Here is a 24,491-nt window from a genome sequence, read left to right as displayed (position 1 = left end):
GAATAAAAAGTAAAAATGAAGACATTTTTACAAAATTTCATTATCAGATTAAAAACTTTATAACGGCCATTAAGGTTAATTGCAAAAATTATAGCTATATTATCTTATATATTAAATATTATAATTAAAGTTAACTGGCTTACATATGGGAAATGGTATCTGTACAAGATAACACACCATTTCACTATTTCAGTAATATAAATATTAAGCTGCCTTGTTAGCTTTAAGGTAATAAAGATGGAAATAAGGATTCCATCTTTATTACCATGACAAATCAAACCATGACAAGAGCAGATCCTTCTTTGTGCTAACTATCTAGCTTAGACAGAGGTTTAAATAGTGGCTTTTTAGTTTAAGGCATGCAACCATTTCCTGATCAACATAACTACAGTATCCAAGGTCGTCACTACCACGGATGTGAAATTACGCTCCCGGATAACCGAGTGCAAACTTTATAGTCTTTTTTTCGTTTTCCTTCAACTGTTTATTTCAGCACTCTGGACTCTTAGTTACTAGGGCAGAGTGTCCTAATTCCTTATCTAAATTGCCTCCTGTGAAAAAAACTGCCATTCAATTACTTATGACTACTTCACATAACATTTTGTGTTCTGATTTTGATGCATCTGGGAAAACTTCCCTCATCCTAGTTACCTCTTTTGGTAGGACTCAGTCGTCTACATTATGTACTCCAATGTGTGTGTGATTAAATAACTCTATATAGCGCGAATTTATCATTTTCATTTTCTTTCAATAATGAGTAAAAATGAGGAAAGTCATATAATAAGAACATAGAACAGTATATACTGTATTATTTTTAAACTGTGGAAGTTTGTTTTGACTAAATATTTATGGTCATGTTTAATTTCTTCTGTTTTTTGAGACTGTCTGTAAATTTTAGACATTACTTCGTTTTTTTTTTTTTTTTGTATTTGTGTGCGCATGTGTTGGAGAATGGCAATTAATAATGAATGTTTATTCTTTCACAGATCACTAGTCGCTAGAGGGCGCTGCTAGTTGCATTTACACAACGACCATATCACGTGGAGTGTTTTTAAAGACAGTTTGGCTATATTTACATGATGGTGGAATCGGCAGACATTCACGGTTTGAGTAGGGAACAGGTATTGGGAAATTTTTAGCTAATATAAAAGATTTAATGACTGTGTGCATGATTTAGAAATACCTTAAATGAGATAACGCTGTACCACTTAAACCTTATTGCAGTTCCCTTCTGTATTTCATATTGAGATATCTCTGTTGGTTCCAGTATAGGTTTGCATGATGTAAAATCACCAGAGATCTTGGTGGAAAAGGCTTGTAATTATAACTTCTACCATAGATCATTCAGTGTGCCACTACACTGTTCTCAAGTATGAAATGGATAGTAAATAAATAAATGCTCTTATACAACTAGGAATTGATAGTACTGTTGTACAAACCCTTCACGGCTACAAGGAGGCAAAGGGTTAAAATGTAAGGTGGGTTAATGATATAATAAGCAAAATACAAATAAAACAGTTGAGAATTATACAGTAAAATTAGAGGTGAAGCAGCCAAACAAAATACATCAGTTTCAGAGAGATGATTATACATAATGTGATCATTTTCCAATAACCTCTAGGACACAAACAATGAAAACCTCGGTATTTGCAATGATTTCAGAAAAGGTACTTCTCAGCAGGGTCAAGTACAAATTTATGGGTTCAAGTACAAGTTTAGGGATGCAGGTAGAAGTCCCATTCGTGTTTTCTCTGAAGATTGTTTATTATTATGTTTTCCTTCCTAAGACTTCTTTTTTTTTTTTCTATCAAGGTGAATTTTATTACACCCAGGTTTTGGGAGGTTCATCCTGTATCCCATAGATCCTGCTTGTTCTCTGGTGTTTAAGTTGAAATGCTATCTTTCTAAATTACAATCATGTGCCACAGGAGGTGTATTATCATTTTAGTGTCCCATATATTTTATTTTTGCTTTTATTTATAGAGCCATAATTTTTTTTCGTAGCCATAGCCGAGTGGGCAGGAGCGGGAGTGCAGTAGCACACACTCTTTGAGTAGACTGGGGTTCAAGCCCCTGACTGCTGAATACGGTCGATCTGCCAACCCGCACTGGACCAGCGTGGTAGATTATGGTCCATTTCCCTCAGTATGAATTGTTGAGGAGGCTTCCATCCTGCAGTGGGTTGATAATGGCTGCACTTTACTTTTTTTTTTTTTTTTTATGTTATTAAAATATCATTTTAAAATCTTAAAATAATCTTCTTGACTAAGACACATTTAGGGCTCAAGCCTCAAGCTGCAAGCAAATTTAGACTATGTGTATATTAAGTGCAATAGCATCATTAATACACAGCCATTTCTGAATAAACAGAATATTTATAAGGCGGCATTGTTTTAAGTTATATCTCATATTGTGAATACGTTCATGAGTTGCCATGACATTGCACTACTTCGAACAATATTTCACCAATATTGACAGACAATAAAAATTAACATTAGTCTTTAGGTGTACATTTTGTATACCTAAAGCATACAAAATGTGAAACTAACAGAAACATTCACAATGCTGTCATTATGACTTCAAGGATACAAGAAAAATAAACACTCAACACCAAAGTTATTAGTGAGAGTAAAAAAAAAAAAAAAAGCATACACTAATCTCCAGCTTCAGTATCTGCAACATTAAAAAAAAGGTTCTGCATAGCACACTAAGATGTACAATCTCAGCTTGCTATGCAGAGGGGTTTCAATTCTTATCTTAGATAAGGATCCGAACCTCAGATGACACCTATGATGAGCTGTTGAGACAAAACTGAAGGAACTTTTTACTACTATTTTTAATGAAGTTCTAAAAATGTGTATGTATGGCTCAGATACAGTCTTCTTAATGTCATCATTATAACTATATAAAATGCTAAAAGCATACTTCAGTTTCGTATCTAATTTTGTCTGTTATATTGTGCAATAGAAGAAATGAGATATGAAACTCAATATTTGAATATGATACCTCTGCAAACTGAACTATGTAAATATCTTTCAGGACACTACATGCTACTACATGAAACCAAGGTACATATTCTTGCTTCAGACCTTAGAATCTAAATATCATTCCTCCATCTCATATCTGTCCCAGGATGCTTATGAAAGATGCAATAAAAAGCTATTACCACTGCTGATAATAAAACATTAAATAAAACATAATAAAATAAAATAAAACATTAAATTAAAATACAACAGAGTTTAATCAAAACTTTAAAATGTCACTACCAGATTACTTATGGTACCTACTGCAGTAGATAAGTATTCACTTTCATTCAAATTATATTATTGAAATACGTTTTATCAATTAGGACACTAGAAAACAGAAAAAAAAAATTATAATAATGTGAATTTTAACCCAAAAAGCTTATTAAGATACAAGTTTGGAGTACATGTAGACACATCCCTCTTCATCGATAACCAAACCGATTCTGATTGTGTATTATATTTATGGTAACAAGGACTATACTTTGTTTTCATTTTTTTTGTAATTAAATAATTTCATGTTTATGGATATTATGGTAATACATTTTTGTCATTTTAGGTACAAGAAGCAGTTATTGCACTGAAACAATATAATGAAAAGATAAAAGAGCTAAGAACTTCCAAGAAACAGGCACTTTTTGAAGATCAAGATCATGCTATTTTTCTCCAGCTATCAGTGAAGAAGATACCAAAACTTCCTAATATCAGAATGATAAAAGTGTAAGTTTCCAGATTTATGAATTATTATTTTAATTAGAAGCTTATATAAAGCTTAGTAAAAAAACAAACGTATATCTCAAAAATATATTATAAACTAGCATATTAATTATAATAAATAGTATATTTTGTTTATACACATGAAAAGCAGTAATGTCACATTTGACTGAAATAAATTCATTTCACAATTAAAATTAAACAAACTTTTCATTGTGTTTGTTAAGAATGAGATTTAAGATATATATTGATTATTGTCAAATTTAAAAATTTATTTTTACTTGGTGTCTTTTTTTTTAAATGTCACATCCACACCTGATTCTTTGTGGAGTGGGCAGATATCTTAATATATAAAACATTAATGACTTTTCTTTTGATTCTGACTGATGATTAATACATGAAAATACACTTCTCCCTGTGATTGATCCACAAAGTCCCTGATTAGCATCAGAGATGTGTGAAAATAAAATTCCAAATTATGATACCTTAGAAAAGTTGTCAGTGATGCCTTGGAATAGATGAATTATTATAAATTGAGGTTTTATTCCCAAAAGTTTAGGGAAAAATTTTTCCTTTATTTTTTCTCTACACTGTCAGGAATAAAACTTCTACCTGTCACTAAGTGGCTGTACTCATGATTTTGCAACTCCACAATGATTTTTAGGCCGACCGGGCTAGCCGGGTGGGTAAAGTGCCTGCCTGGCAACCCAAAGGTCGTGGGTTCGAATCCCGCCTCGGGCTTGGATCAAAGTACTGCAAAAACCTTGGGAGGTGCATTATGGCCACAGAAGCCGATGCACCAACAACTACCAAAAAAAAAAAAAAAAAAAAAAACAACAATGGTTTTTTTATGATTTTTGAAACAACATAAGCATGTTCTCCAGTTATGTTTCAGTTATAGGATTAATTGCATTAGTGATTCTAGTATGAAGATCCTTTAAAGTGCAGGATTTTAAGGAGTAAATCACACTTTTAACATGACTCCATAGAAAAAAAGTCCACTAAGGACAAATTGGGTGAGCATGCTTGTCAAGTAATTGGCCCACCTCTGCTGCGATTCTCTAACCAATGATATGGATTTAAGCTCTGCCAGCTAGAGGACATAGTTCACTTCCTCTTCTAAAGAAAAAAAAAGGGGGGTGAAGTAATTATTTTTGTGATAAAAACTTGAATAAATTATTTTTCTAATGCATTTTTACATTTTTATCTTGTGTAGAACTTATAATTATTGTAGTATTAAATTGCACAAGGGCCTTATGGACACCCTACATACTAATACTAACTATAATATTATTTGTTATTATTAATCTCTTATTTACAACAGTCATTACAGTGACATTCAGTTCATAATGAGTTAAGCATTTTTTTTATGGCTGCATACAGATTCAGTTGTGCAACATGTACAGCCAGGCCTCACATAATGCGAGTTCAATTAATGCATTTTTCAGTTACTGCTATTTGAAAAAATTATACCACTTTTCACTTTACGTGATGCAAATTTCTAGTTAACGCAGTCTTTTTTTTTTTTTTTTATGTGATAGTTGAAAAAGATTTGAATCACACGTCAGATGGACAATAAACAAACATTTGCCTGCTGCTTGCCTCAGTGTGTTCCATCAGAAGAAGATGTCTTACTTGTTTGTCTCCCGCTAATAAAGTCAATGCAGACTTGCATTTAAAAATTCTAATTTTTAAATGAGCCAGATGAAAATGTTACTGTGAAGGAGGTAACGGTAAAAGAACTAGATGAAATCTTTCATATCGCAGAGAACCTTAAACAAAAAGGTTTGAGGTTCTCTGCGATATTTATTTTGCCAGGGCCCAGAGAAGATTGCTGTCGGCTATCGGAAATTGATTGATGAAAAGAGAAAGTCAACACTGTTCAAACGATTCTGTTCAAATATTTCCATAACAAATTGTTTCTTCATTGTGTATTTTTGGAAGACATGGAAGCGTATGATAGATATAAGTTGGTCGGTAACCAAGTCACAAAGGAGATTAGGCAGACAAAGGCAGACTACGAAAAATCCTTGGCAAAGGATGCAAAGAAAAACAGAAAAGAGTTCTTTACATATTTAAACTCGAGAAGGAAAGGGATGAATCAGATTGGTCCACTGGATATTGATGGTTCAACAGTTGAGGATCCTGCTCAGGTGGCTAACAATCTAAACGAGTATTTTGCATCTACATTCACGCATGAGGAGTTATTCAGGAAGGAGAATGATGTAGGTAAAGTAAACATTGGCAGTGAGCTGGATGATTTTGTAATAACTGAGAGGAAAGTGGAGGAGAGATTGTTGAGGATAAACATAAAAAAGGCACCTGGGGTGGATGGGATCTATCCAGTTATATTAAAGGAGGCAGCAAAGGAAGTAAGCAAACCCCTAGCCATAATTATGAGAGCTTCTTTGGACTCAGGGGAGGTACCCATAGACTGGAGATGTGCATAAGTAACCCCAATTCACAAAGGAGGATCAAAGGCTGACACAAGTAATTATAGACCTGTGAGCTTAACTTCTGTTCCAGGTAAATTAATGGAGGCACTGGTTAAAGAAGCACTGCAGGATCATCTAGACAAGAATTCAGTTATAGCTCAGACGCAGCACGGTTTTGTTAAGGGCAGGTCTTGCCTGACCAATTTGATTGGATACTATGATGTAGTCACAAAAGAACTGGATGCAGGGAATAACTTTGATATTATATATTTGGATCTTAGAAAGGCTTTTGATACTGTTGCACATGGAAGACTGCTGCACAAATTGGAACAGTGTGGCATTGGAGGCAAATTGCTGCTATGGATAAGGGGATGGTTGAGTGGCAGAAGACAGAGAGTGGTAATCAATGGACACTGCTCAACGTGGACTAATGTTATTAGTGGAGTTCCTCAGGGTTCAGTGTTGGGTCCGTTGTTGTTTTCGGTGTTTATGAATGATATTGATGATGGGATATCAAGTTTAATGTCCAAGTTTGCAGATGATACAAAGGTTGGCAGGGTTGTTAAGGACACTACTGACGCTATGCTGCTGCAACAGGATCTGGAAAGGTTGAACAGATGGGCTGAGAGGTGGCAAATGAAGTTTAACATTGACAAATGTAAAGTACTAAATATGGGAAACAGTAACCCCAGAGCAACGTATCAACTCTGCGGTACTACACTGACAGTGGTGGAGAATGAAAAGGACCTGGGGGTAATTGTGCAGGCAGATATGAAGTTCTCTGAGCAGTGCAGACGAGCTGCAAGAGTAGCTCATGGTGTCTTGTCAATGATATACAGGAATTTTTCTAGCAGGGATAAGGAGGTGATTATTCCCTTGTATAAGGCAATGGTTAGGCCACATCTTGAGTACTGTATACAGGTCTGGAGGCCTCATTTCAAGAAGGATGTAGAGCTGCTGGAACGGGTACAGAGAAGGGCAACAAGATTAGTGAATGGAACAAAGGGTTGCTCTTACGAAGAAAGGCTTAAGTTTTGCAAATTACAGAGTCTGGAGACTAGGCACCGGCGAGGTGATCTGATAGAGGTGTATAAGGCTTTGAATGGTTTGAGCATGCTCAATGCCAATGGGATTCTTCATCTTGCTCAGAATAATCACCTCAGAGGGCATAAATTCAAATTGAGGAAGGACGGATGTCGGATAGATGTGCGGAAATTTGCCTTTGGCCAGCGGGGTGGGTGGTTGGTGGAACCGACTTCCATCACTTGTTGTTGACCTAAACAAATTTAAGGCTCAACTGGACAGGTATTTCGAGCGAATGGAGGGGTGAAATGGGAGTGGTGTGTGATTTTTTTTTTTTTTTTTTTTTGGCTGATGCAGAATAAGCTTGCTTTCTTGCATCATATGCCTCTACTAATGCTAATTTTATGTCAGAGGTTCCCAAACTTTCTCAGTTCACGTCACCCTTAGTGTCTCAGTAATTTTTTCACTGCGCACCTAGACCAAAAAAACATACCTAACAGTTCCGTTTATTAAGTAGTTAGGTCCAAACAACTTAATAAGAAATTTTGAAACTATGAACTACCTCAAGCTAGTAGTTTGCGCAGTGGCTGACAGATGTCAAGTATCGCTGTGTTTCCCTCAAAAATTTAAAATATTCCATGGCACACAGTTTGGGAACCGCTGTTTTATGCAATAAACATTTAATTCCATAATTATTTTCATTATCTTTTACATGGCATACAGTTAAAAAGTTATTAAAAGGTATTTTTAAAATTCTTTATGGACATTCCTGAAGGTCAAGGACCAATTATAATTTTTCCTATTGATTATTATATTCGATTATCACATTTCTGTTTTGTGTTATGTGCTCACCGGATGAATTAATCATGTTAATTGAGGTCAGTCTGTATAGTTATAATTATGTATGCTATGTCAGGACTGCAGTGAAGCCTAGCCAATATAATGGGAAAATAAATTTTAAAATTTGAAATGAAATGAAATAAATGAAACCTTGTTTTCATTTATCCATATAGTATCAAATAATCAACAGAAAAACTAAAATACTGCACAAAGCATTTTTATTCTCTTTTGTGACCGTTGAAGCACATTGTTATTGAAATGACATACCTAAATATTTTTATGGTTCCTGCTGTTATGAAGAAACTGTAAGGAAAACTAAATTCATATGTCCAGTGCCTTTACAAAATTCAAATTGTAGAGAGTGTAAAGAAGCCACAGTTTTTCTCATCATCACCCTTTCTCAGCCTGCTAAGCATTTCAAATATCATAGAGCTTTAGTCAGAGTTTTCACTGCCAACATACCAACATGGCAAAATTTCTTCCTCTTCTTCTGCTAAACACAACTGGTAAATATAGTAAAATACAGTTTTACAACATTTAAGGTTATTATTTAATAATATTGCACTTCATAGCATTATAGCAACACTGGTGAATGTATTTTTGTATTTCTTTCAAGTTTAATAGTCAATCAGATTTAGTGGTCAAGTTGTACTTACCAGTTTTACTGTAATTCCAGTTGGGGAAATAGAAAATTTCCATATGTCTTTGTTATTTTCTGCTCAAATAGCTTTCATTAATATGCTATTTCTGGTAAGTACACTGATTACACTTCAGTGGACAATATGGGTGATTGGTGGGAAAGGCTTCAATTTCACTGGAGTGGGGAGACTATCAGACCTCTTTGTCTGCGTTTTTCATTGTAAGTTTGCACAGGAGGCATCATATATCATTTCATGTCTCTTGTGAATACCTTCAATTTGAGGATTATGAAGAGATTAAGGCAATCTTCATAAGATTGTTTTACTCTCAAATTTTGAACGATGCACAAAAGACGAAGTATAGTGTTATTTATTCTCCATAAAGTGCCATCACCCAGACAACTGTTTTGGAGATGATTGTTTCCTCCTCAGCATTCTAAAATTGCAGACAATCCAGTATAATTTTATTACATAAAATGAGAAATGCCAGATAGTTTAGGATAGTTTTAATTTTCATTGAATTTAGAACAAATAGTCATTCTACAGAGATATACATATATAACTGATGAACGAGTTTTGCAGTGTTATTTTTGTACTTGTATATTTTTTTGTACATACTACCTGAATTTAAAATAACTAAATGCACAAGGCATAATACATCAAGAGTTTAATATCTAAATACACCATAGACAACTACAACTTAAGAAACTACAAAGTAGTTGTTGTAGGCATCATTTGCTCTTTCTCATATTGTGCTCTGCCTTCACAACAAGTTGCCATGATATTGCACTACCTCGAATAAGTAACGCTTCACTAATAGAGAAGACTATTGTTACTTATTCTCAGTGAGTACCACCACCCAGACATGTTTCAAGGCTATTGGCCTATCATCAGTGGGTGGGCAGGTACCCTGGTATTGCAGACATGACGACCCAGTTGTGAAGATAATCACACAATATCTACACACCGATATTATATAGATATTAAACTCTTAATGTATTATGCCTTGTGCATTTAGTTATTTTAAATATTGTCATATACACCTTTTGGCATCTCTCATATTGTGTGATTATCTTCACAACTGGGTCGTCATGTCTGCAATACCAGGGTACCTGCCCACCCACTGATGATAGGCCAATAGCCTTGAAACATGTCTGGGTGGTGGTACTCACTGAGAATAAGTAACAATAGTCTTCTCTATTAGTGAAGCGTTACTTATTCGAGGTAGTGCAATATCATGGCAACTCGTCGTGAAGGCAGAGCACAATATGAGACTAGATGAGAAAGAGCAAATTATGCCTACAACTACTTTGTAGTTTCTTAAGATTGTCTATGGTGTATCTACACACCGATATTATATACTACCTGAATGAACTCGCATAGTGAAACAGTAAAGAAGTTGTATAATGATGACTTGCATGCAAACATATGTATGACTTTTGTATATAGTTATATATATAACCATATACAAAAGTCAGAACTTGTTTGTTACAGGAAGCTAAATAAAAGATTAATTTTGGTTTAATTTTGAAGAACTAGTGAAGAAGTATCACCAAGTGACCTTTTGTGAATTTGGAACATCAGTCTTAAATATATTAGTGTTTTAAAATTTTTTATGTGAGCGCTATGGTTGCTATATCATCGTCACTATAGTTATAATGTAGAGTTCCTGATTTGCTCCTAATTTATGCATTATATATGCTATAATTGGTTGTGCCTTGCATCCTGATGTATAAATTGGCATTTTATGCATTTATTTCTAATTATTACTGCATAACTATGTTGTATCACTCTGTTTTTCCTATCGCGATGTCGGTTTTCACGATCGGTAACAAGGAAATCATCATCTTGGAATTGATATCGGTTTAGGATTATTGGCTGCAATTTTGTTAACCTGGATCTAGTTTCTTAGTTTTAATCATATCCACTCCTTCTATTGACATTTATCTACTACCAAATAGCAGTATTTTAAACCATGTAGTTCTTAAACCATGTATTTCCCGTGCATTCATTCATTTTTCATCATGTCATGTCATGTGACAAGTGTATATGAATGTTCTTGTCATGTATATAACATTTTGTGTGTTTTTCGATGTGATAATTTTCTGTATTCACACAGCATTCACAATTAAAAACCATATTGCCACATAGAGGGATCCTTCCCTGCTCATCCAGCATACTTTATTTATTGCAATTGTACATACTTATTTTATTAGAAATGTTTCTGAATTCCACCATCACTTGGTCTGATTTTTCCGGCAGATAGGACAGCTTTCGCTCCCTCTAACAACCAGATTTCTAATTTTGCAATGAAAATAACTGCACTGCAAAACAGGGGACCTTCCTCTTCCCCAAAAATTTAAAAAAATTTATTAATTCGTTTTAAGGTTATGGACAGCAAAAATTACCCCTTTTCTTATCTGCTTGACATAACTATATATTATTACACTGAAATTACCTAAATTGTTTTGTGGATAGTATATCCACTCCCTTACATTACTTCACTGCAATGACTGTGTATGAACAATAAGTTTATGAGCTCCCCCAGAAATGTCTAAAGGGAAAAACACCTCAGCCAGGGAGAGACCATCTTCCCAAATGACAAGACAAGATAGTGCTGACTGTCCACAGTTGGAAGTGACATCGTCCTTGCCAAACACGGACACACAGGCACTGGAAGTGTCCATGCCTCATGACCTGACAATGGCCCCTGAAGAATTCACAGCAGACTTAGCTAACCTTCAGGAGCCATTCAATTAAGATAGTTGATTTTGCTAGCAAAATCGACTATCATGAATTCCCCCAATGGGAAGCAGAGGAAAATACCCGAAGCGTGCAAGAAGCAAATGAAATGATAAACCAAGACCAGATGGGAACAAGCACAGTATTTGCCCTAAAAGCTGACCTACTTCATAGCTTGAAGCAAGAGGCTAAAGTGACACCACATATGGTTCTTGAAATCATGGAAATGTGGAACCAGATGGAGTGATTTCTCGTGGAAACTACATTGGAAAAGGAGAAGCAAAAATCTAAACTGGAAGAGAGATCCAGATTCAACATAACATTCCCAACACCTGTGGCAAGCTATGCCCAGATCACTGCAAACAGCAACCAAAATCCTACCGAGTCAGTAACCACCTCCTCCCGACTCAAACAAGTCTAAACACATCCTAATCATATGAGCAACAGAAGACTCCAACCTAAAGGCTAGCAAAGAAGTAAAACAACATGTATCACAAGATCTGAAATCTGACTTAAAGAGTATTAAAATCAAGGCAATGAGGAAGATCAGAAACAAAGGCATCGTGATTGAGACAGGGACATAGAAAAATTAAAGAATGATAGTAGGTTACAGGAACTAAAACTGGTATTGGAAAGACCAAAGAAACTAAACCTAACACTAATTGTGCACAACATAAATAAGGACACCACAGAGGAGGAGTTCCTCGAAAACCTCTTTGAGAAAAACCTGACAGAGGCAGATATACAAGAGGAAGAACTTAAGAGCTCAGTAAAAATGTGGCTAAAAATAAATCTAAGTCCAGGTATGCCTTGCCCTGGGTTATAGAGGTCCCCAGTATCATCCAGAGGGCCATAGGGATGTCCAGTAACATTGGCTGGTCAGTGCATGGGGTTAGGGACTTTGTAGTCACATCTAGATGCTACAAATGCCTAAACTACGGACATTCCACAAAAAAACTGTGCCCAGAAGGAAACAACATTCAGTCACTGTGGCTCCCAGGGCCATCAATATAAAGAATGTCCAAAAAGAGATGAACCGCCGAGTTGTCCAAACTGCAGAAATAAGAAAAGAAACCACAACCATTCTCACAGAGATCCAACCTTTCCTGAGTATGTCAGAACACGGGTTAATAAAAGCAAGAACTGATTATGGATAATACAGCTATACAAGACAACAATAACAGAGGAAAAATAAATTTATGCAACTCACTGTCAATGTTCGATCACTGTGATGAATGATGTTTCCAAAATTATAGCAGAGAATGGAATTCAGGTCCTGGGGCTGCAGGAGCCCTGTTTGTACAAAAGCTTGTTAAGGGCCTTTCCTTGGGAACAAAAATAGTGAAATCCAACACCGAAGACTCATACTGCAGCAGTGCAGTAACCAGAGTATGGGCTGCTTTTGTCATTGCAGACCCCAACATAACAGTCATGAAAATAAACAGCTTATGCATGGTGCACGCTTCCTGTGCAGCATACGAAGGGACCTTCCCCTGGAAGGTCCCTTCGTATCCTTCCATATCCATCTATATGTAATGCAGCCAACAAAGACAGCCCATTGAACTGTACCTGAAGAACCTGGAGGTGCTCCTGCACAGACTGGCGGGTAGGAAGGTAATTATCACGACAGATGCCAATGCCTCCTCCGCCCTTTGGAATAGCCCTGAAACAGACTTGAAAGGTGAACTTCTAGAAGATCTTATTCAGGCAAACAGATTAATGGTATGTAATACACCTGAACACTCTCCCACCTTTTTCTCAGCAACAGGACAATCATTCATAGACCTGGCCTTAACAAACCAACCAGCAAGACTGATCTGAAATTCTGATCTGCCAGCATCAAATACTGGCAGATCAGAATTTCATGGACTGGGAGTGATCACAACCTGATCACTTTTGAATATTAGCCTCACAAACAACAGCCCCTGCCAGACTGTTGCACGACTTCCCCAGGTTTAAGATGCATAATGCCAACTGGGAAAGATTTGATGTGAACCTCAAAGAAAGGGTCACACTGGAAAGCATGGATAGGATTGCTTCACTTCCTGCAAATATCCAAGCCGAAGAGAACCAAAAGCTTATCACTTCCGTATGCAAAGACACATTCAAAAAAAGGCAAGAAGAAAGAACCACATCTCTTGGTGGACCCAGCAACTAACTCAACTGAGAAATACCACAAGAACGGCCCAAAGGGACTGCCAAAAAGCCAAAAGAAGAGACCGCTGGAGGAGACAATCCAACTGCAAGACATTTATAAAAATCACAGAAGAGAATAGATTACCACAACACAATATACAAAGAGAAAAAGGCAGCCTGGGATAAGTTTGTTAAGAATTCCCAAGATTCTGACACTTGGGGCATTGTCTATCAAATCTTTGCTGGAAAAATACACCTGGAGAGAGAGAGAGAGATACACTCCTCTATACGCACTTCTGGAGGAAGAGACCCTCTCCTCGGTGGAATCAATTAATGCCATCCAAAATGAAATCATACATGAAGATGGAATTCAAACTGAGATCAGAAGAAACAATCTGACATATATAGGCCATACAGAGGAAGAACCAGTTAGTCCCCAAGAAGTTGAAGAAGCAGCGAAATCAACGAAGAAGGGAAAATGCCCCAGCCATGACCTGGTGGAGGTGTTGAAGAGGGCCTAGTCCGTGAGGCTCCAACTCATCCAAAACCTTCTAAATACTTGTCTACAAGATGGATGCTTTCCAAAAACTTGGAAAAATACAAACCTTAAAATCCTGTTAAAGAATTCAGATAAGCCAGAACAAACACCTGCTTCATACAGACCCATAGCCCTGCTGACCATTATAGGGAAAGTACTCGAGAAAATAATTGCCACTAGATTCCAAACAGCATACACAGGTAAGGGACTAGGATATGCCAATCAGTTTGGCTTTACAATGGGAAGATCCACCATAGATGCCATTAGGATGGTAGTGGACATGGCCTCAACTGCTAATACCATATATCCTCGGCCTCTTCGTGGACTTCAAAGGGGTCTTTGACACCTCTGGTGGCAAAGCGTCATGGAGAGGTTCAGGGAGACCGGGGTCTCTGCCCAGATTTATGGATTAATTACTAGCTACTTCAAGGAAAGGTCCCTTGCTGTAACATCAGGGACCTGCACAGTCACCAGAGGCTGCCCTCAGGGATTCTTTCTAGGCCCTCTCTGCTGGAATGCGGTCTTTTGATGGGTGGCTGAAGGAGGAGCAGGAAAATGTCATCAAAGTTGCCTATGCGGAAGAACTGACTGTCCTGCTTCTTGGCAACTCAAGGAGGGATTTGGAGGACCTTGTAAAAGATATCCTGGACCATCTTTCCGGCTGGTGCTCTGTTCACAAGCTTAACATCTCTATTCCCAAAACAAAGCAAGTGTTACTTAGAGGAACCCTAAACAGACCACCAACAGTCAAAGTCAATGATCAGGCCATCAAGATGGAGACCACATATAAATATCTCGGCATTTTTCTGGACAGCAAGTCGAGCTTCATCCCGCATGCCATATATATAGTAAAAAAGATTAAGCAGATTACTGGAAATCTAATCAGGATAACTAGGGCAGTCTGGGGCATCAAGCCTTCTACCCTCAGACTGTATTATGAATGCATCTTCATCCCCCATTGCTTGTTATGCTGCAGGTTCCTGGGGCCACAGAATCACCAATAGCCTTGTGAAGAAATACCTACTGCAGGCCCAAAGATTTTTCCTGCTTGCAATCTCGAGAGCCTGCAGAACAGTGTCCACAGTTGCACTCCAGGTCATGTGTGGCAAGCTACCGATCTAACATGAAGTAGCCTTCCACTATCTTCAGTACTACAGAAGGAAGAGCCTCCCTGCAAAAAATGGAGACTATGCAATAAACCTGAACATGTCAACTAAAGAAGAAAACAAGAGCATAATCGAAGAAATGATGAATGAATGGAAAAGGGAGTGAACTGTCTCGCCACTAGGAAGAACCACATATGAATTCCTACCAGAAGCTAAAATATTCGACAAACAATACACTACATGTTTCAGGCCTGGACTTTGCCTATCTTTTTTGTTAACCAGACATGGCAGTATAAACTCCAAGTTGTACTCTCTTGGACTAACAGACACCTCTCTGCCCCTGCAGATCACCTGAGATAGTCAATCACCTAATTTTCCAATGCCACATTTATCAGGACCTAAGAGCTCAACTACAAATAATCACTACGGCGCCTCCATAGCCAGGTGGGCAGGAGTGGCAATGCGTAGCATACGCTTCTTGATTAGACTGGGGTTCGAGCCCATGACCACCAAATACGGAGGATGCGGAAAGGTCAGGGAATGATCACCGCATATCCCCGGAGCAATATGGCTTTAATTGCTAATGCTCCTAAAAACCAAATAATCACTGAAGTGTATGATCAAGAATATGTCAAAAATCTCATCTCGACTCCTCAAAGGTTCACCTCATTCGCTGACTTTGCAGACAGCCTCTTCAAATGCAGGAGAAGAATCCTTACTACTCTAAACAGAACTCGGACGCAGTTGGACACTGAACTGGACGTTCACCAACAATGACAAAGACCACAGCACGACATCAAGCTGAAGAATCCTGATCGGAACCAAAGGGTTCCACAGTCGTAACTCTACTTTTCTCAAGAGATGCCTCTCTCTCTCTCTCTCTCTCTCTCTCTCTCTCTCTCTCTCTCTCTCTCTCTCTCTCTCTCTCTCTCTCTCTCTCTCTCTCCCATCCCCTACTGCTTATTAAAACTTTACTCCTCCCCTCCCTGCAACCTGACTTCTCCCACTGACATACAATCTTCCTTTCAATTTCACTTTTTTTGGGGACCCAGGGGGAGGCTCCTCTCTGGAGGAATCTCTTCCTGGGCATACCGTCAGTGCAATGTGAACCGTGATGTGCCTCCATGTGGTGAAGGATGGGCGACAGGGGGCAGTGAACAAACTCATTCTATGCCTCATGCCTGCAAAGATGCCAGGAGCCGGCAAAGACTCAACAGGACAAGCACACACCCTACACATCCACACTTAGCACATTGCTGGCATTGGCAGGTCTTATACAGATGCTACAGTGGCTAATGGGGGGAACCCTGGAGACTGCCATGTAACATAAATACATTTTGTAGGGAGTTGGAGAGTTGCTTATTCAAATTTTGAGTAAGGTGCCTCATTGTGAAAGCATTTACAATATGATACGTTGTCTAATGATGCATCCTGTGCAAACTTATGCACAGCTATTTTATATAGCTATGTACAAAAATTATGCTATGCAAAACTTGTTTGTTAGTTAATGTGGTCTTTATCTGCTGGCAGGCATACAAATGATATACAAGTGCCTATGCCTTTGAAGGTAATTTTGTTCCTATTTAATAAATTTTTCATAGGAAAAAATTACTTTGAAAATAATTGTGAATTTCTACTGGTTGAGTGAAAGATCTAAAAAAAAAAAGTGGTCAGAATACATCCATATGCCTGTCAGTGGGTTAATATTCATACTACAGAGAAAAAATAATAAGTTTAAAATTATTTAAATTTCAATTATTATGGTTGATTAATAGTTAATATATAACTATTATGGTGTACTTATTATTACTCTTTTTTTCTCCCATTAATAGTGGGCTCCCACATCCACTTCTGACAGATACAACAGAGGTGTGCTTATTCACTGGAGACCTGGATAAGAAAAACAGAAAGGCTGATATTGATCCTACTATTTTACATTATAAGGAATTGTTGGAAAGGCATGGAGTAAAACAAATTAATGAGGTCTAAATTTATTTTTTATATATTCAGTTTTAGTATTAGCCAAATAGTGCAAGGAAACCATAGGCTTTTGATACACCAGCCAAAGGAAAAAAAGACAAATTATCCACTTCCCTCCTCATGAAGGTTACTGTCCAGTTGACCTTTGAATTTCTTCAAACTGTTAGCCTCAACTACCTGCAGAGGCAACTTGTTCCAGTAATCAAAGACTCACTAGCTAAAAGAAAACTTTCTACCATCTAGTCTAAACCTCTTCCACTGTAATTTGAATTTATGACCCCTCTGGAATTCTTCATAACAGTGAAAATTCTGCCTTTATTCATTTTACTAACTCCTCTCAGAGCTTTATAAACCTCAATCAGATCACCTCTGAGGTGTCTAGTTGCCAAGCACTGTAGCCCACATAATCGGAGTTTTATCTCATACTGCGAGTTGTCCATCTTTGGTCCCTTTCAAGAAACTCAGTCTTTTTTCAGTTGAGGTCTCCATACTCAGAGACAGTATTCCAAATGTGGTCTTACAATTGCCTTATACAGTAGGATTATGATTTCCCTATCTCTACAGGATAATGTTTTATGAATCATCAATAGGACACCATGGGCTTTCTTGGCCACCTGTTTACACTGCTCAGAAAACTTCATATCTGCTTATGTCGTAACTCCCAGATCCCTTTCTTTCCCTATTGTTTTTAATTCAACTCTGTCAAGTGTATAATTTATTTTGGGTTTGCTATTCCCCAAGTGTAAGACCTTGCATTTTGCTGCATTAAAACTTAGTTGTCACTTTTCCTGCCATTCTTGAAGCCTGTTAAAGTCATCCTAAAGGAGCACTGATCATTAAGGACTCTCCAATCTTTAAGTTGTCTGCAAATTTTGACATCATGCCTTCCCTTCATTGATGTCATTTATGAATATCAGAAACAACAGTGGTCCAAGAACCAATCCTTGGTGAAACCCATTGCTAACTTTACACCAATCTAAAGAATAGCCCTCAGCCTTCTGCTGTGCAGCCACAGCAATCTGCATTAGAATCTTTCCAGTAATTCCAACATGTCAGCTTATACAGTAATCTCTCATGAGTGATATTTTTAATGAATACTGATACATGCAAAGCTGTTTCTACTTCCTTTTTTGAATATATTAATAATGAATATTTTAATAATTTTAAAATTAACACTTTTTTGTATGTTAATTTTATTAAAGTGAATTTCTTTTAATGGAGACTTAATTTAGGAATAAAACTTTCATATTCATAATTCTTATGGCTTTCATCCCATTAATTAAATTTTTTTTATCTAATATGAATCCTGCTGAATCCCTCCTGTGTAGAGTATAGAGTCGTTGAACGTTCTTTATATTGAGTTTTTATTTCATTAAAAAAAGAAAAGGGAATACAAGGGTTGCTATTTCAATACTCAAGTCAGACACTCCTCAATTCCTTGTAGTTATTTCCTGATTCACTCCACTTGTGCTATTCTTATATAAACATTAAAAGATTTCTCTGTGATAGTGTTTCCTAAGCTATGTTCCACAGAACCCTGGGCTTAAAATGAGGCTTGGAGGGTTCTACAAAAAGAAATTACTGTAATAGTAGACAAACTGAAACTTACCTAATATGAATGTTGAAGATCATTTCCAATTGAATATAAATTATGTAGGATAGGAACACTACTGAGTTCTGGGCTGGTAGAAATTTAGTAATAGTGATACACTGCTCAAAAAAGTAACAGAACACGTAGAAAACACAGTGATGAAGCGGGACAAAATTTGGTATGGTGGCGTATCATAAAATAATGATGAAATGAGGAGACAGTGAGAAACTTTGGACAGGTGTAGGGGATTGTTATAGGGGTTGTATATGAATTACCAAAAAAGGTCACATTATAGAAGTCAATACAAGATGCTCAAAAATATGGTCACATGGCTTCAGTGTGGTGTATGAACCCCTCCAATCGCTAAACAGATCTGACAGCAGTGAACTAGCTTGATATAAGGGTGTCTATAAGGTTCTGCAGCAACAAATCCCATTCTTCCACCAGTGCAGACATAAGCTGACCAAGTGACTGAGGAGTTGGCTGTCAGTGTGCAATGCTATGCACAAGGCCATCCCACATGTGCGATCAGGTTTAAGTCTGGTGATCACGCTGGCCAAGGTAGTCGTTGGATATTTTTAGTTTCAAGATATTTCTCCACCACTTGAGCTCTATGTGTAGTGGCATTGTCATACATGGAAAGAAAATCTGGACCAACCTCACCCCTAAAAAGTCACACACAGGGTTCGAGGATCTGCTCTTGGTACCTCTGCACAGTTTTGGTACTTTATCAAAAATATGGAGTGATTCGGCAGTTGATCATTATTCTGCCCCACACGAGAACACAGCCTCCATCGTAAGTGCTCCTTTCTCTGATGTTGGAGGGATAGTACCGCATTCTTCGTTGTCTCCAGATGAAATAATGTCTAGAATCTTTGTAGGCTAAAATGGGACACATCAGAGAACAGAACTCTTGACAAATTGAGCTTGCTACTTAAAGAGTCTAAAGTGCTGATGGAACTGATATTTTGGTGACACTTGAGATTGACAAGTGGACTGTATTTCAGCAAAGTCTGGTTGTTCTGTGACAACCACATCCTCTGCTTGCACCTGTGAAGGTGCAAGCAGAGTGGGACTGTTGGTAACCTTGAGTATAACCCCATGTGCAGATCCTGAAATATGGTGCCTAGTATACTGGAGGTGACCACCCAGGTGTGAACAGAGGTCAAGGTGTAGCATCCACACCACACAGAAGAATGCTGCCCCTCTGTATTACCAAGCAATACTAAGTGGTAGATGACTCCCATCAACTGGTGCAATGCCACCACTTTGTTTATTGGAGACTTGAAGTGGTGAAACCCACATTTAGTCTCCACAGAAAAGCTCCGGCAATCTCCATCTTTTCCATCATGTGGTATGATTGATGTCTTTTGGGGGGTTATGATTGGCATGATGGCAAGATCCAATCTTTCATACATTTCAAGGATACAGCTCTAAAACAGTGTTTGCATGCTGGCTGCTAGAAAATCCACCAGACCAAACATTGGTAATTCTCTTTTAACACTTTTTCTTACGAATAACCCTTCCAAGTACACAGGCAAGGTGAGTGGTCATCTAGACACCTCAGTTCACAATGTCACATTTCTTGGCATTAAAAGAATGCAAAATACGATGATCTGTGAGATTTCTATTCTTCTTTTCCTTGTTTGGATTACAGAGAAAAGGAAAAATGAAGCAGTATTTGTTTTGATATATGAATTTGGTCCATCGTATTACTCCAAGTGCTTGAAGTACAGCAGGATGTCATCCCACTTTTTTCAGGAGGTCCCAGACCCCCCCCCCCTCTCTCTCTCTCTCTCTCTCTCTCTCTCTCTCTCTCTCTCTCTCTCTCTCTCTCTCTCTCTCTCTCTCTCTCTGTCATTTTGATGCTTGATTTCTGTTTCCTAAAATTTGGCAAGTCTGATATTTAGTTTCCTTCATTCACAAAGGCCTTGGAGCCTCCTTGTTTCCACGGAATATGCAACTCTGGTAGACAAAATCCTACTTTATGTATTTTTTTATTTTATTTTATTGGATTAATCATTTTATAAATTTTTTACCCTCTGAATTTGTCCATACTCTGGCACGAACACCAGGTCAGTGGAGTTTACAATAAATCAATCAATACAAATGGTAATCATATTTAGCAGTCACAGGCTTTAACCCCGGTCTGCTCAAAGAGCATGTGCTACTGCGCTCATGCTGATGACCACTCGGCTACGTCAAAGAGTTGCAAAGAGACAAGATAGTCTCAGCAAGCTTTGTGCTTTCCAGTATATTGTGATAATTTCAGCCCAGTGTACTGTTTAATAGATACAGTCAAAATCCCGATTCTCACAAATTAATTAATTTGGAAGAATCAGAAGGTACTAAGATTATTGGCAAAAGCTGCCGAATCTGAAAACAGACCATGTACTGTTATTTCTATGAGAAGTTTGTTATTGATGCTTAAGTTACTATAATAATAAATTTCTTATGGCTGTTTAGTTTTATACCTATATCTTTACCATGCAAAAAAGTATAAATCATTTTCTCTAATTTTAGGTGGTACCTTTGAGGCAATTAAGAACAGATTACAAGCCATTTGAAGCTAAAAGAGCCTTATGCAATAATTATGATATTTTTCTTACCGAGAGTAAAATTGCTGGTTGTTTGCCTAGAGTACTTGGAAAATCTTTTTTCAAAAAAAGAAAGTAAGTACTGTGGCTAGGATGATTTGCTGTTAGTTTGCTTGTTATCTTATTTCATTTTAATTATGATGGTTGATTTAGTTTTTAATTAAATGATTAAGACAATGGTTTTACCATTTCATTGAATTTGATATTGGTGTCAGTATTCATGGCCAGGACAAGAGCCTCATGCTATAAGAGCTATGAAACATTGTGCAAGTAGGATATAGCCTCATTATGCACTATTGATGGGCAAATGGTCTTTTGGTTGATCCAGCTTATTTGAGTCATTATGGATGGAAAAGTTATTTCAGTCAGTCACTTTTATGTTATTACTCATCTGAACTGAATAAGAGCTCAGAAAATTGAGTCAGTTCGAAATACAGTAAGTAATCATCCATAGTAGCAATGGCCATTAAGTTAGAATTTAACTGAACCACTGATCTGAGTCACTGAATGTCCAAGAGATTCAATGCCCAAGAGTAAAAATTTTTTTGTAAATGAATGATTCTGTGTAGTGAATACAAAGAAACTTGTGCCTGTTTAGGTATTAGTTAAATAATAGGAACATTACTGAAATTATGCATGGCTAATAGTGAGCCTAATTGAATGAAAATAATAGAACTATTAGGTTGTTTCTGAAACAGTCAATTGAAAGGTGATTAAAGCAGCATTTTTTAGTGTATTTTCTCCAAGTTGAGTGAGAACTATCAAATAATTGTTGAGTTGTTTAGGATAACAATGTGTATAATGATAATTAGTAATCTGATTTGGTTGATTTCTCCATTACTGCCACTAACTGCTATGTGTATATTTCTCTCAGCTATGGACTGTAGACAACAAACAGAATGTTCACTAAACATACTGTTTGTTGTGCCTTTGGGAATGCAGTTAGATATTCAGAGATGGGATCCAGCCTTTGTTTTTACTCCTGTAGGGGAGAGGGAATAACAGTTTAAGAAAATAAAGCATTTGAAAATGTCTTCTCAAATACTTTTATTATAATATTAAAAGTATTAAAGAAGTTATGCACTGTTGTTATTGATTATGAAGATAAAAGTTATGGCTTTATATTATAACTTCTGCTCTCCCACACACACACACACACACACACACACACACACACACACACCCTTGCATGTTCTGTATGCTGAATGCATTTTTTTTTAATGTTATTTGAATAACATTACATTATTATCATTTGAATCATTACATTACATTATCATAACATTACATTTGAATAGCTTTACATTTGAATCAAGAAACATGATTGCTTTGTCAGCATGCTGACAAAGCAATAAAGGATTTTTTTTCTTTTCACAGTATAGTGGATTTTCTCATGCATTTACAAAAGGGCCTAATTTAAATAAGAACTTCAACAATTTAAATTTAAATTGTTGAAGTTCTACTTCAAATATTGGATCAAAGATTTTCTATTTGAACAAGATATGCCATGTTAGAATCAAATTGCTGCCAATTCAAGTTGGATTTGTCCATAAATTTTTAAGTTTTGGATGATGTATATCATTTTGTTGTTGTTGTCATTGTTGTTGTTATTTGGTTTTTAGGAGCAATAGCAACTAAGGTCATGTTGCTCCAGGAATATGCGGTGGTCATTCCCTGACCTTTCCGCATCCTCCGTATTTGGTGGTTACAGGCTCGAATCCCGGTCTAATCAAGAAGCGTGTGCTATGCACTGCTGCTCCTGCCCACCTGGCTACGAAGGCTCCCGTTGTTGTCATGGAGCACTGATATATTATCTGTCAATATTGGTGAAAAGAGAGTTTAGGTGGCAAAGCTGTGCCCGGTGACTTGAGTCATTATATTCATTGACTCAAATGTGAATGCCACTAGTAAACTAGGTTTGCTACTTAGTGCATCAATCTCATTGTTTGGTATTGCAGTACTCTGAATAAAAAAAGGACTGCTCCAATGGAGAAGTCTATCTGATCTTGTCTAGGTTTATATATTCAAAAAATTAAAATAGAAAGTTTCATTTTTTCAAGAAATAAAATAGGACTGAGGTTTTAATTACGTATTCAACACTATGCTAGGTAAAGCAAAACCATTCTGGCAAGAACATAAAGAACAATTTAAAATGTTTTGGTTTTAATATTGTACAAAATATTCCTCAGTGTGAAGAGAAGTATGGTGGTAAGAAAATGTATGACGAGAGAGTCGTTTTAATAGTACCAAAGTTAATGAGGTTATCTATACTCCCTCTCATCTTCCGCTACAGAATAGGATAGTGATCAGCATTTGATCTATCAGCTGGAGTGTTAGTAATATTGGCTATCTCTAATAATTTAAAACTCTTTACGAGAAAAACAAAAAATTCTAAACCAATCCTGTGAAGTTCAGTATTTTAGTACCTTTCAAAAACCATTTGATCATTGAATTTCGTAAATAGTTGATGACTGTTGATCAAGCAGGTAAAGAAGGTGCTTATCACTAACCCCACACATTATAGACAACTTTTTGAAGAAAAAAAATTATATTCTCATGTTCTTTTTGATATTGAAAATGGCTATGTTTAAATACACTGGTAAAAAGGTCACAGAACGTTCAAATTGTGTTTGTGTAAATATGTGACATATATATACCTCTTAATGTAGTTGAAGCTGAGTTCCAATCTCTCTCTCTCTCTCTCTCTCTCTGTGTGTGTGTGTGTGTGTGTGTGTGTGTGTGTGTGTGTGTGTGTGTGTGTGTGTGTGTGTGTGTGTGTGTGTGTGTGTGTGTGTGTGTGTGTGTGTGTGTGTGTGTGTGTCAAAGGCATTCAAAGTAGCTCCAAAGTGAACATATTGCAGCTTTATTGGAACATGACACATCAGATGTAAAGTATTGTAAATTTACAGGAATAGTTTTGTCACTATTATAGATGGCTTATGCAGGTGCAATGACTTTAGTATGCTGATGAGCCCCAGCAATACCAGATGTGTTTTTCCTCTGAAATGCATTATTAATCCCAGGGGCTCACATCTGGTGAGTATGGGCTTGGCACACCCAGGGTCCTGAGCTGGATATCATCATTCTTCTCTTTCTTGGTAGAAGGATTCCCTTCTACCTCTCTCTCTCGG

At 37.1% G+C, this 24,491-nt stretch overlaps 1 protein-coding gene across 1 annotated transcript in view; it reads left to right on the top strand.

Annotated features, from left to right (window-relative positions):
- Positions 1 to 1,008: 1,008 nt before the first annotated feature.
- Positions 1,009 to 24,491, top strand: part of LOC150076768 (ribosomal L1 domain-containing protein 1) — a 37,209-nt gene continuing 13,726 nt past the window's right edge. Inside the window, exons 1-4 of the mRNA XM_090386361.1 lie at positions 1,009 to 1,121; positions 3,583 to 3,743; positions 17,028 to 17,178; positions 21,290 to 21,438. Of these exons, the coding sequence (XP_090242487.1) occupies positions 1,077 to 1,121; positions 3,583 to 3,743; positions 17,028 to 17,178; positions 21,290 to 21,438 (506 nt within the window). The 5' untranslated portion in view covers positions 1,009 to 1,076. The remainder of the gene's footprint in view (positions 1,122 to 3,582; positions 3,744 to 17,027; positions 17,179 to 21,289; positions 21,439 to 24,491) is intronic.

Source organism: Mastigoproctus giganteus, chromosome 12 (assembly GCF_048544385.1).
Source record: "Mastigoproctus giganteus isolate SK-2022 chromosome 12, ASM4854438v1, whole genome shotgun sequence".
Taxonomy (NCBI): Eukaryota; Metazoa; Arthropoda; class Arachnida; order Uropygi; family Thelyphonidae; genus Mastigoproctus; species Mastigoproctus giganteus.
This window is presented reverse-complemented; position numbering and strand designations above follow the sequence as displayed.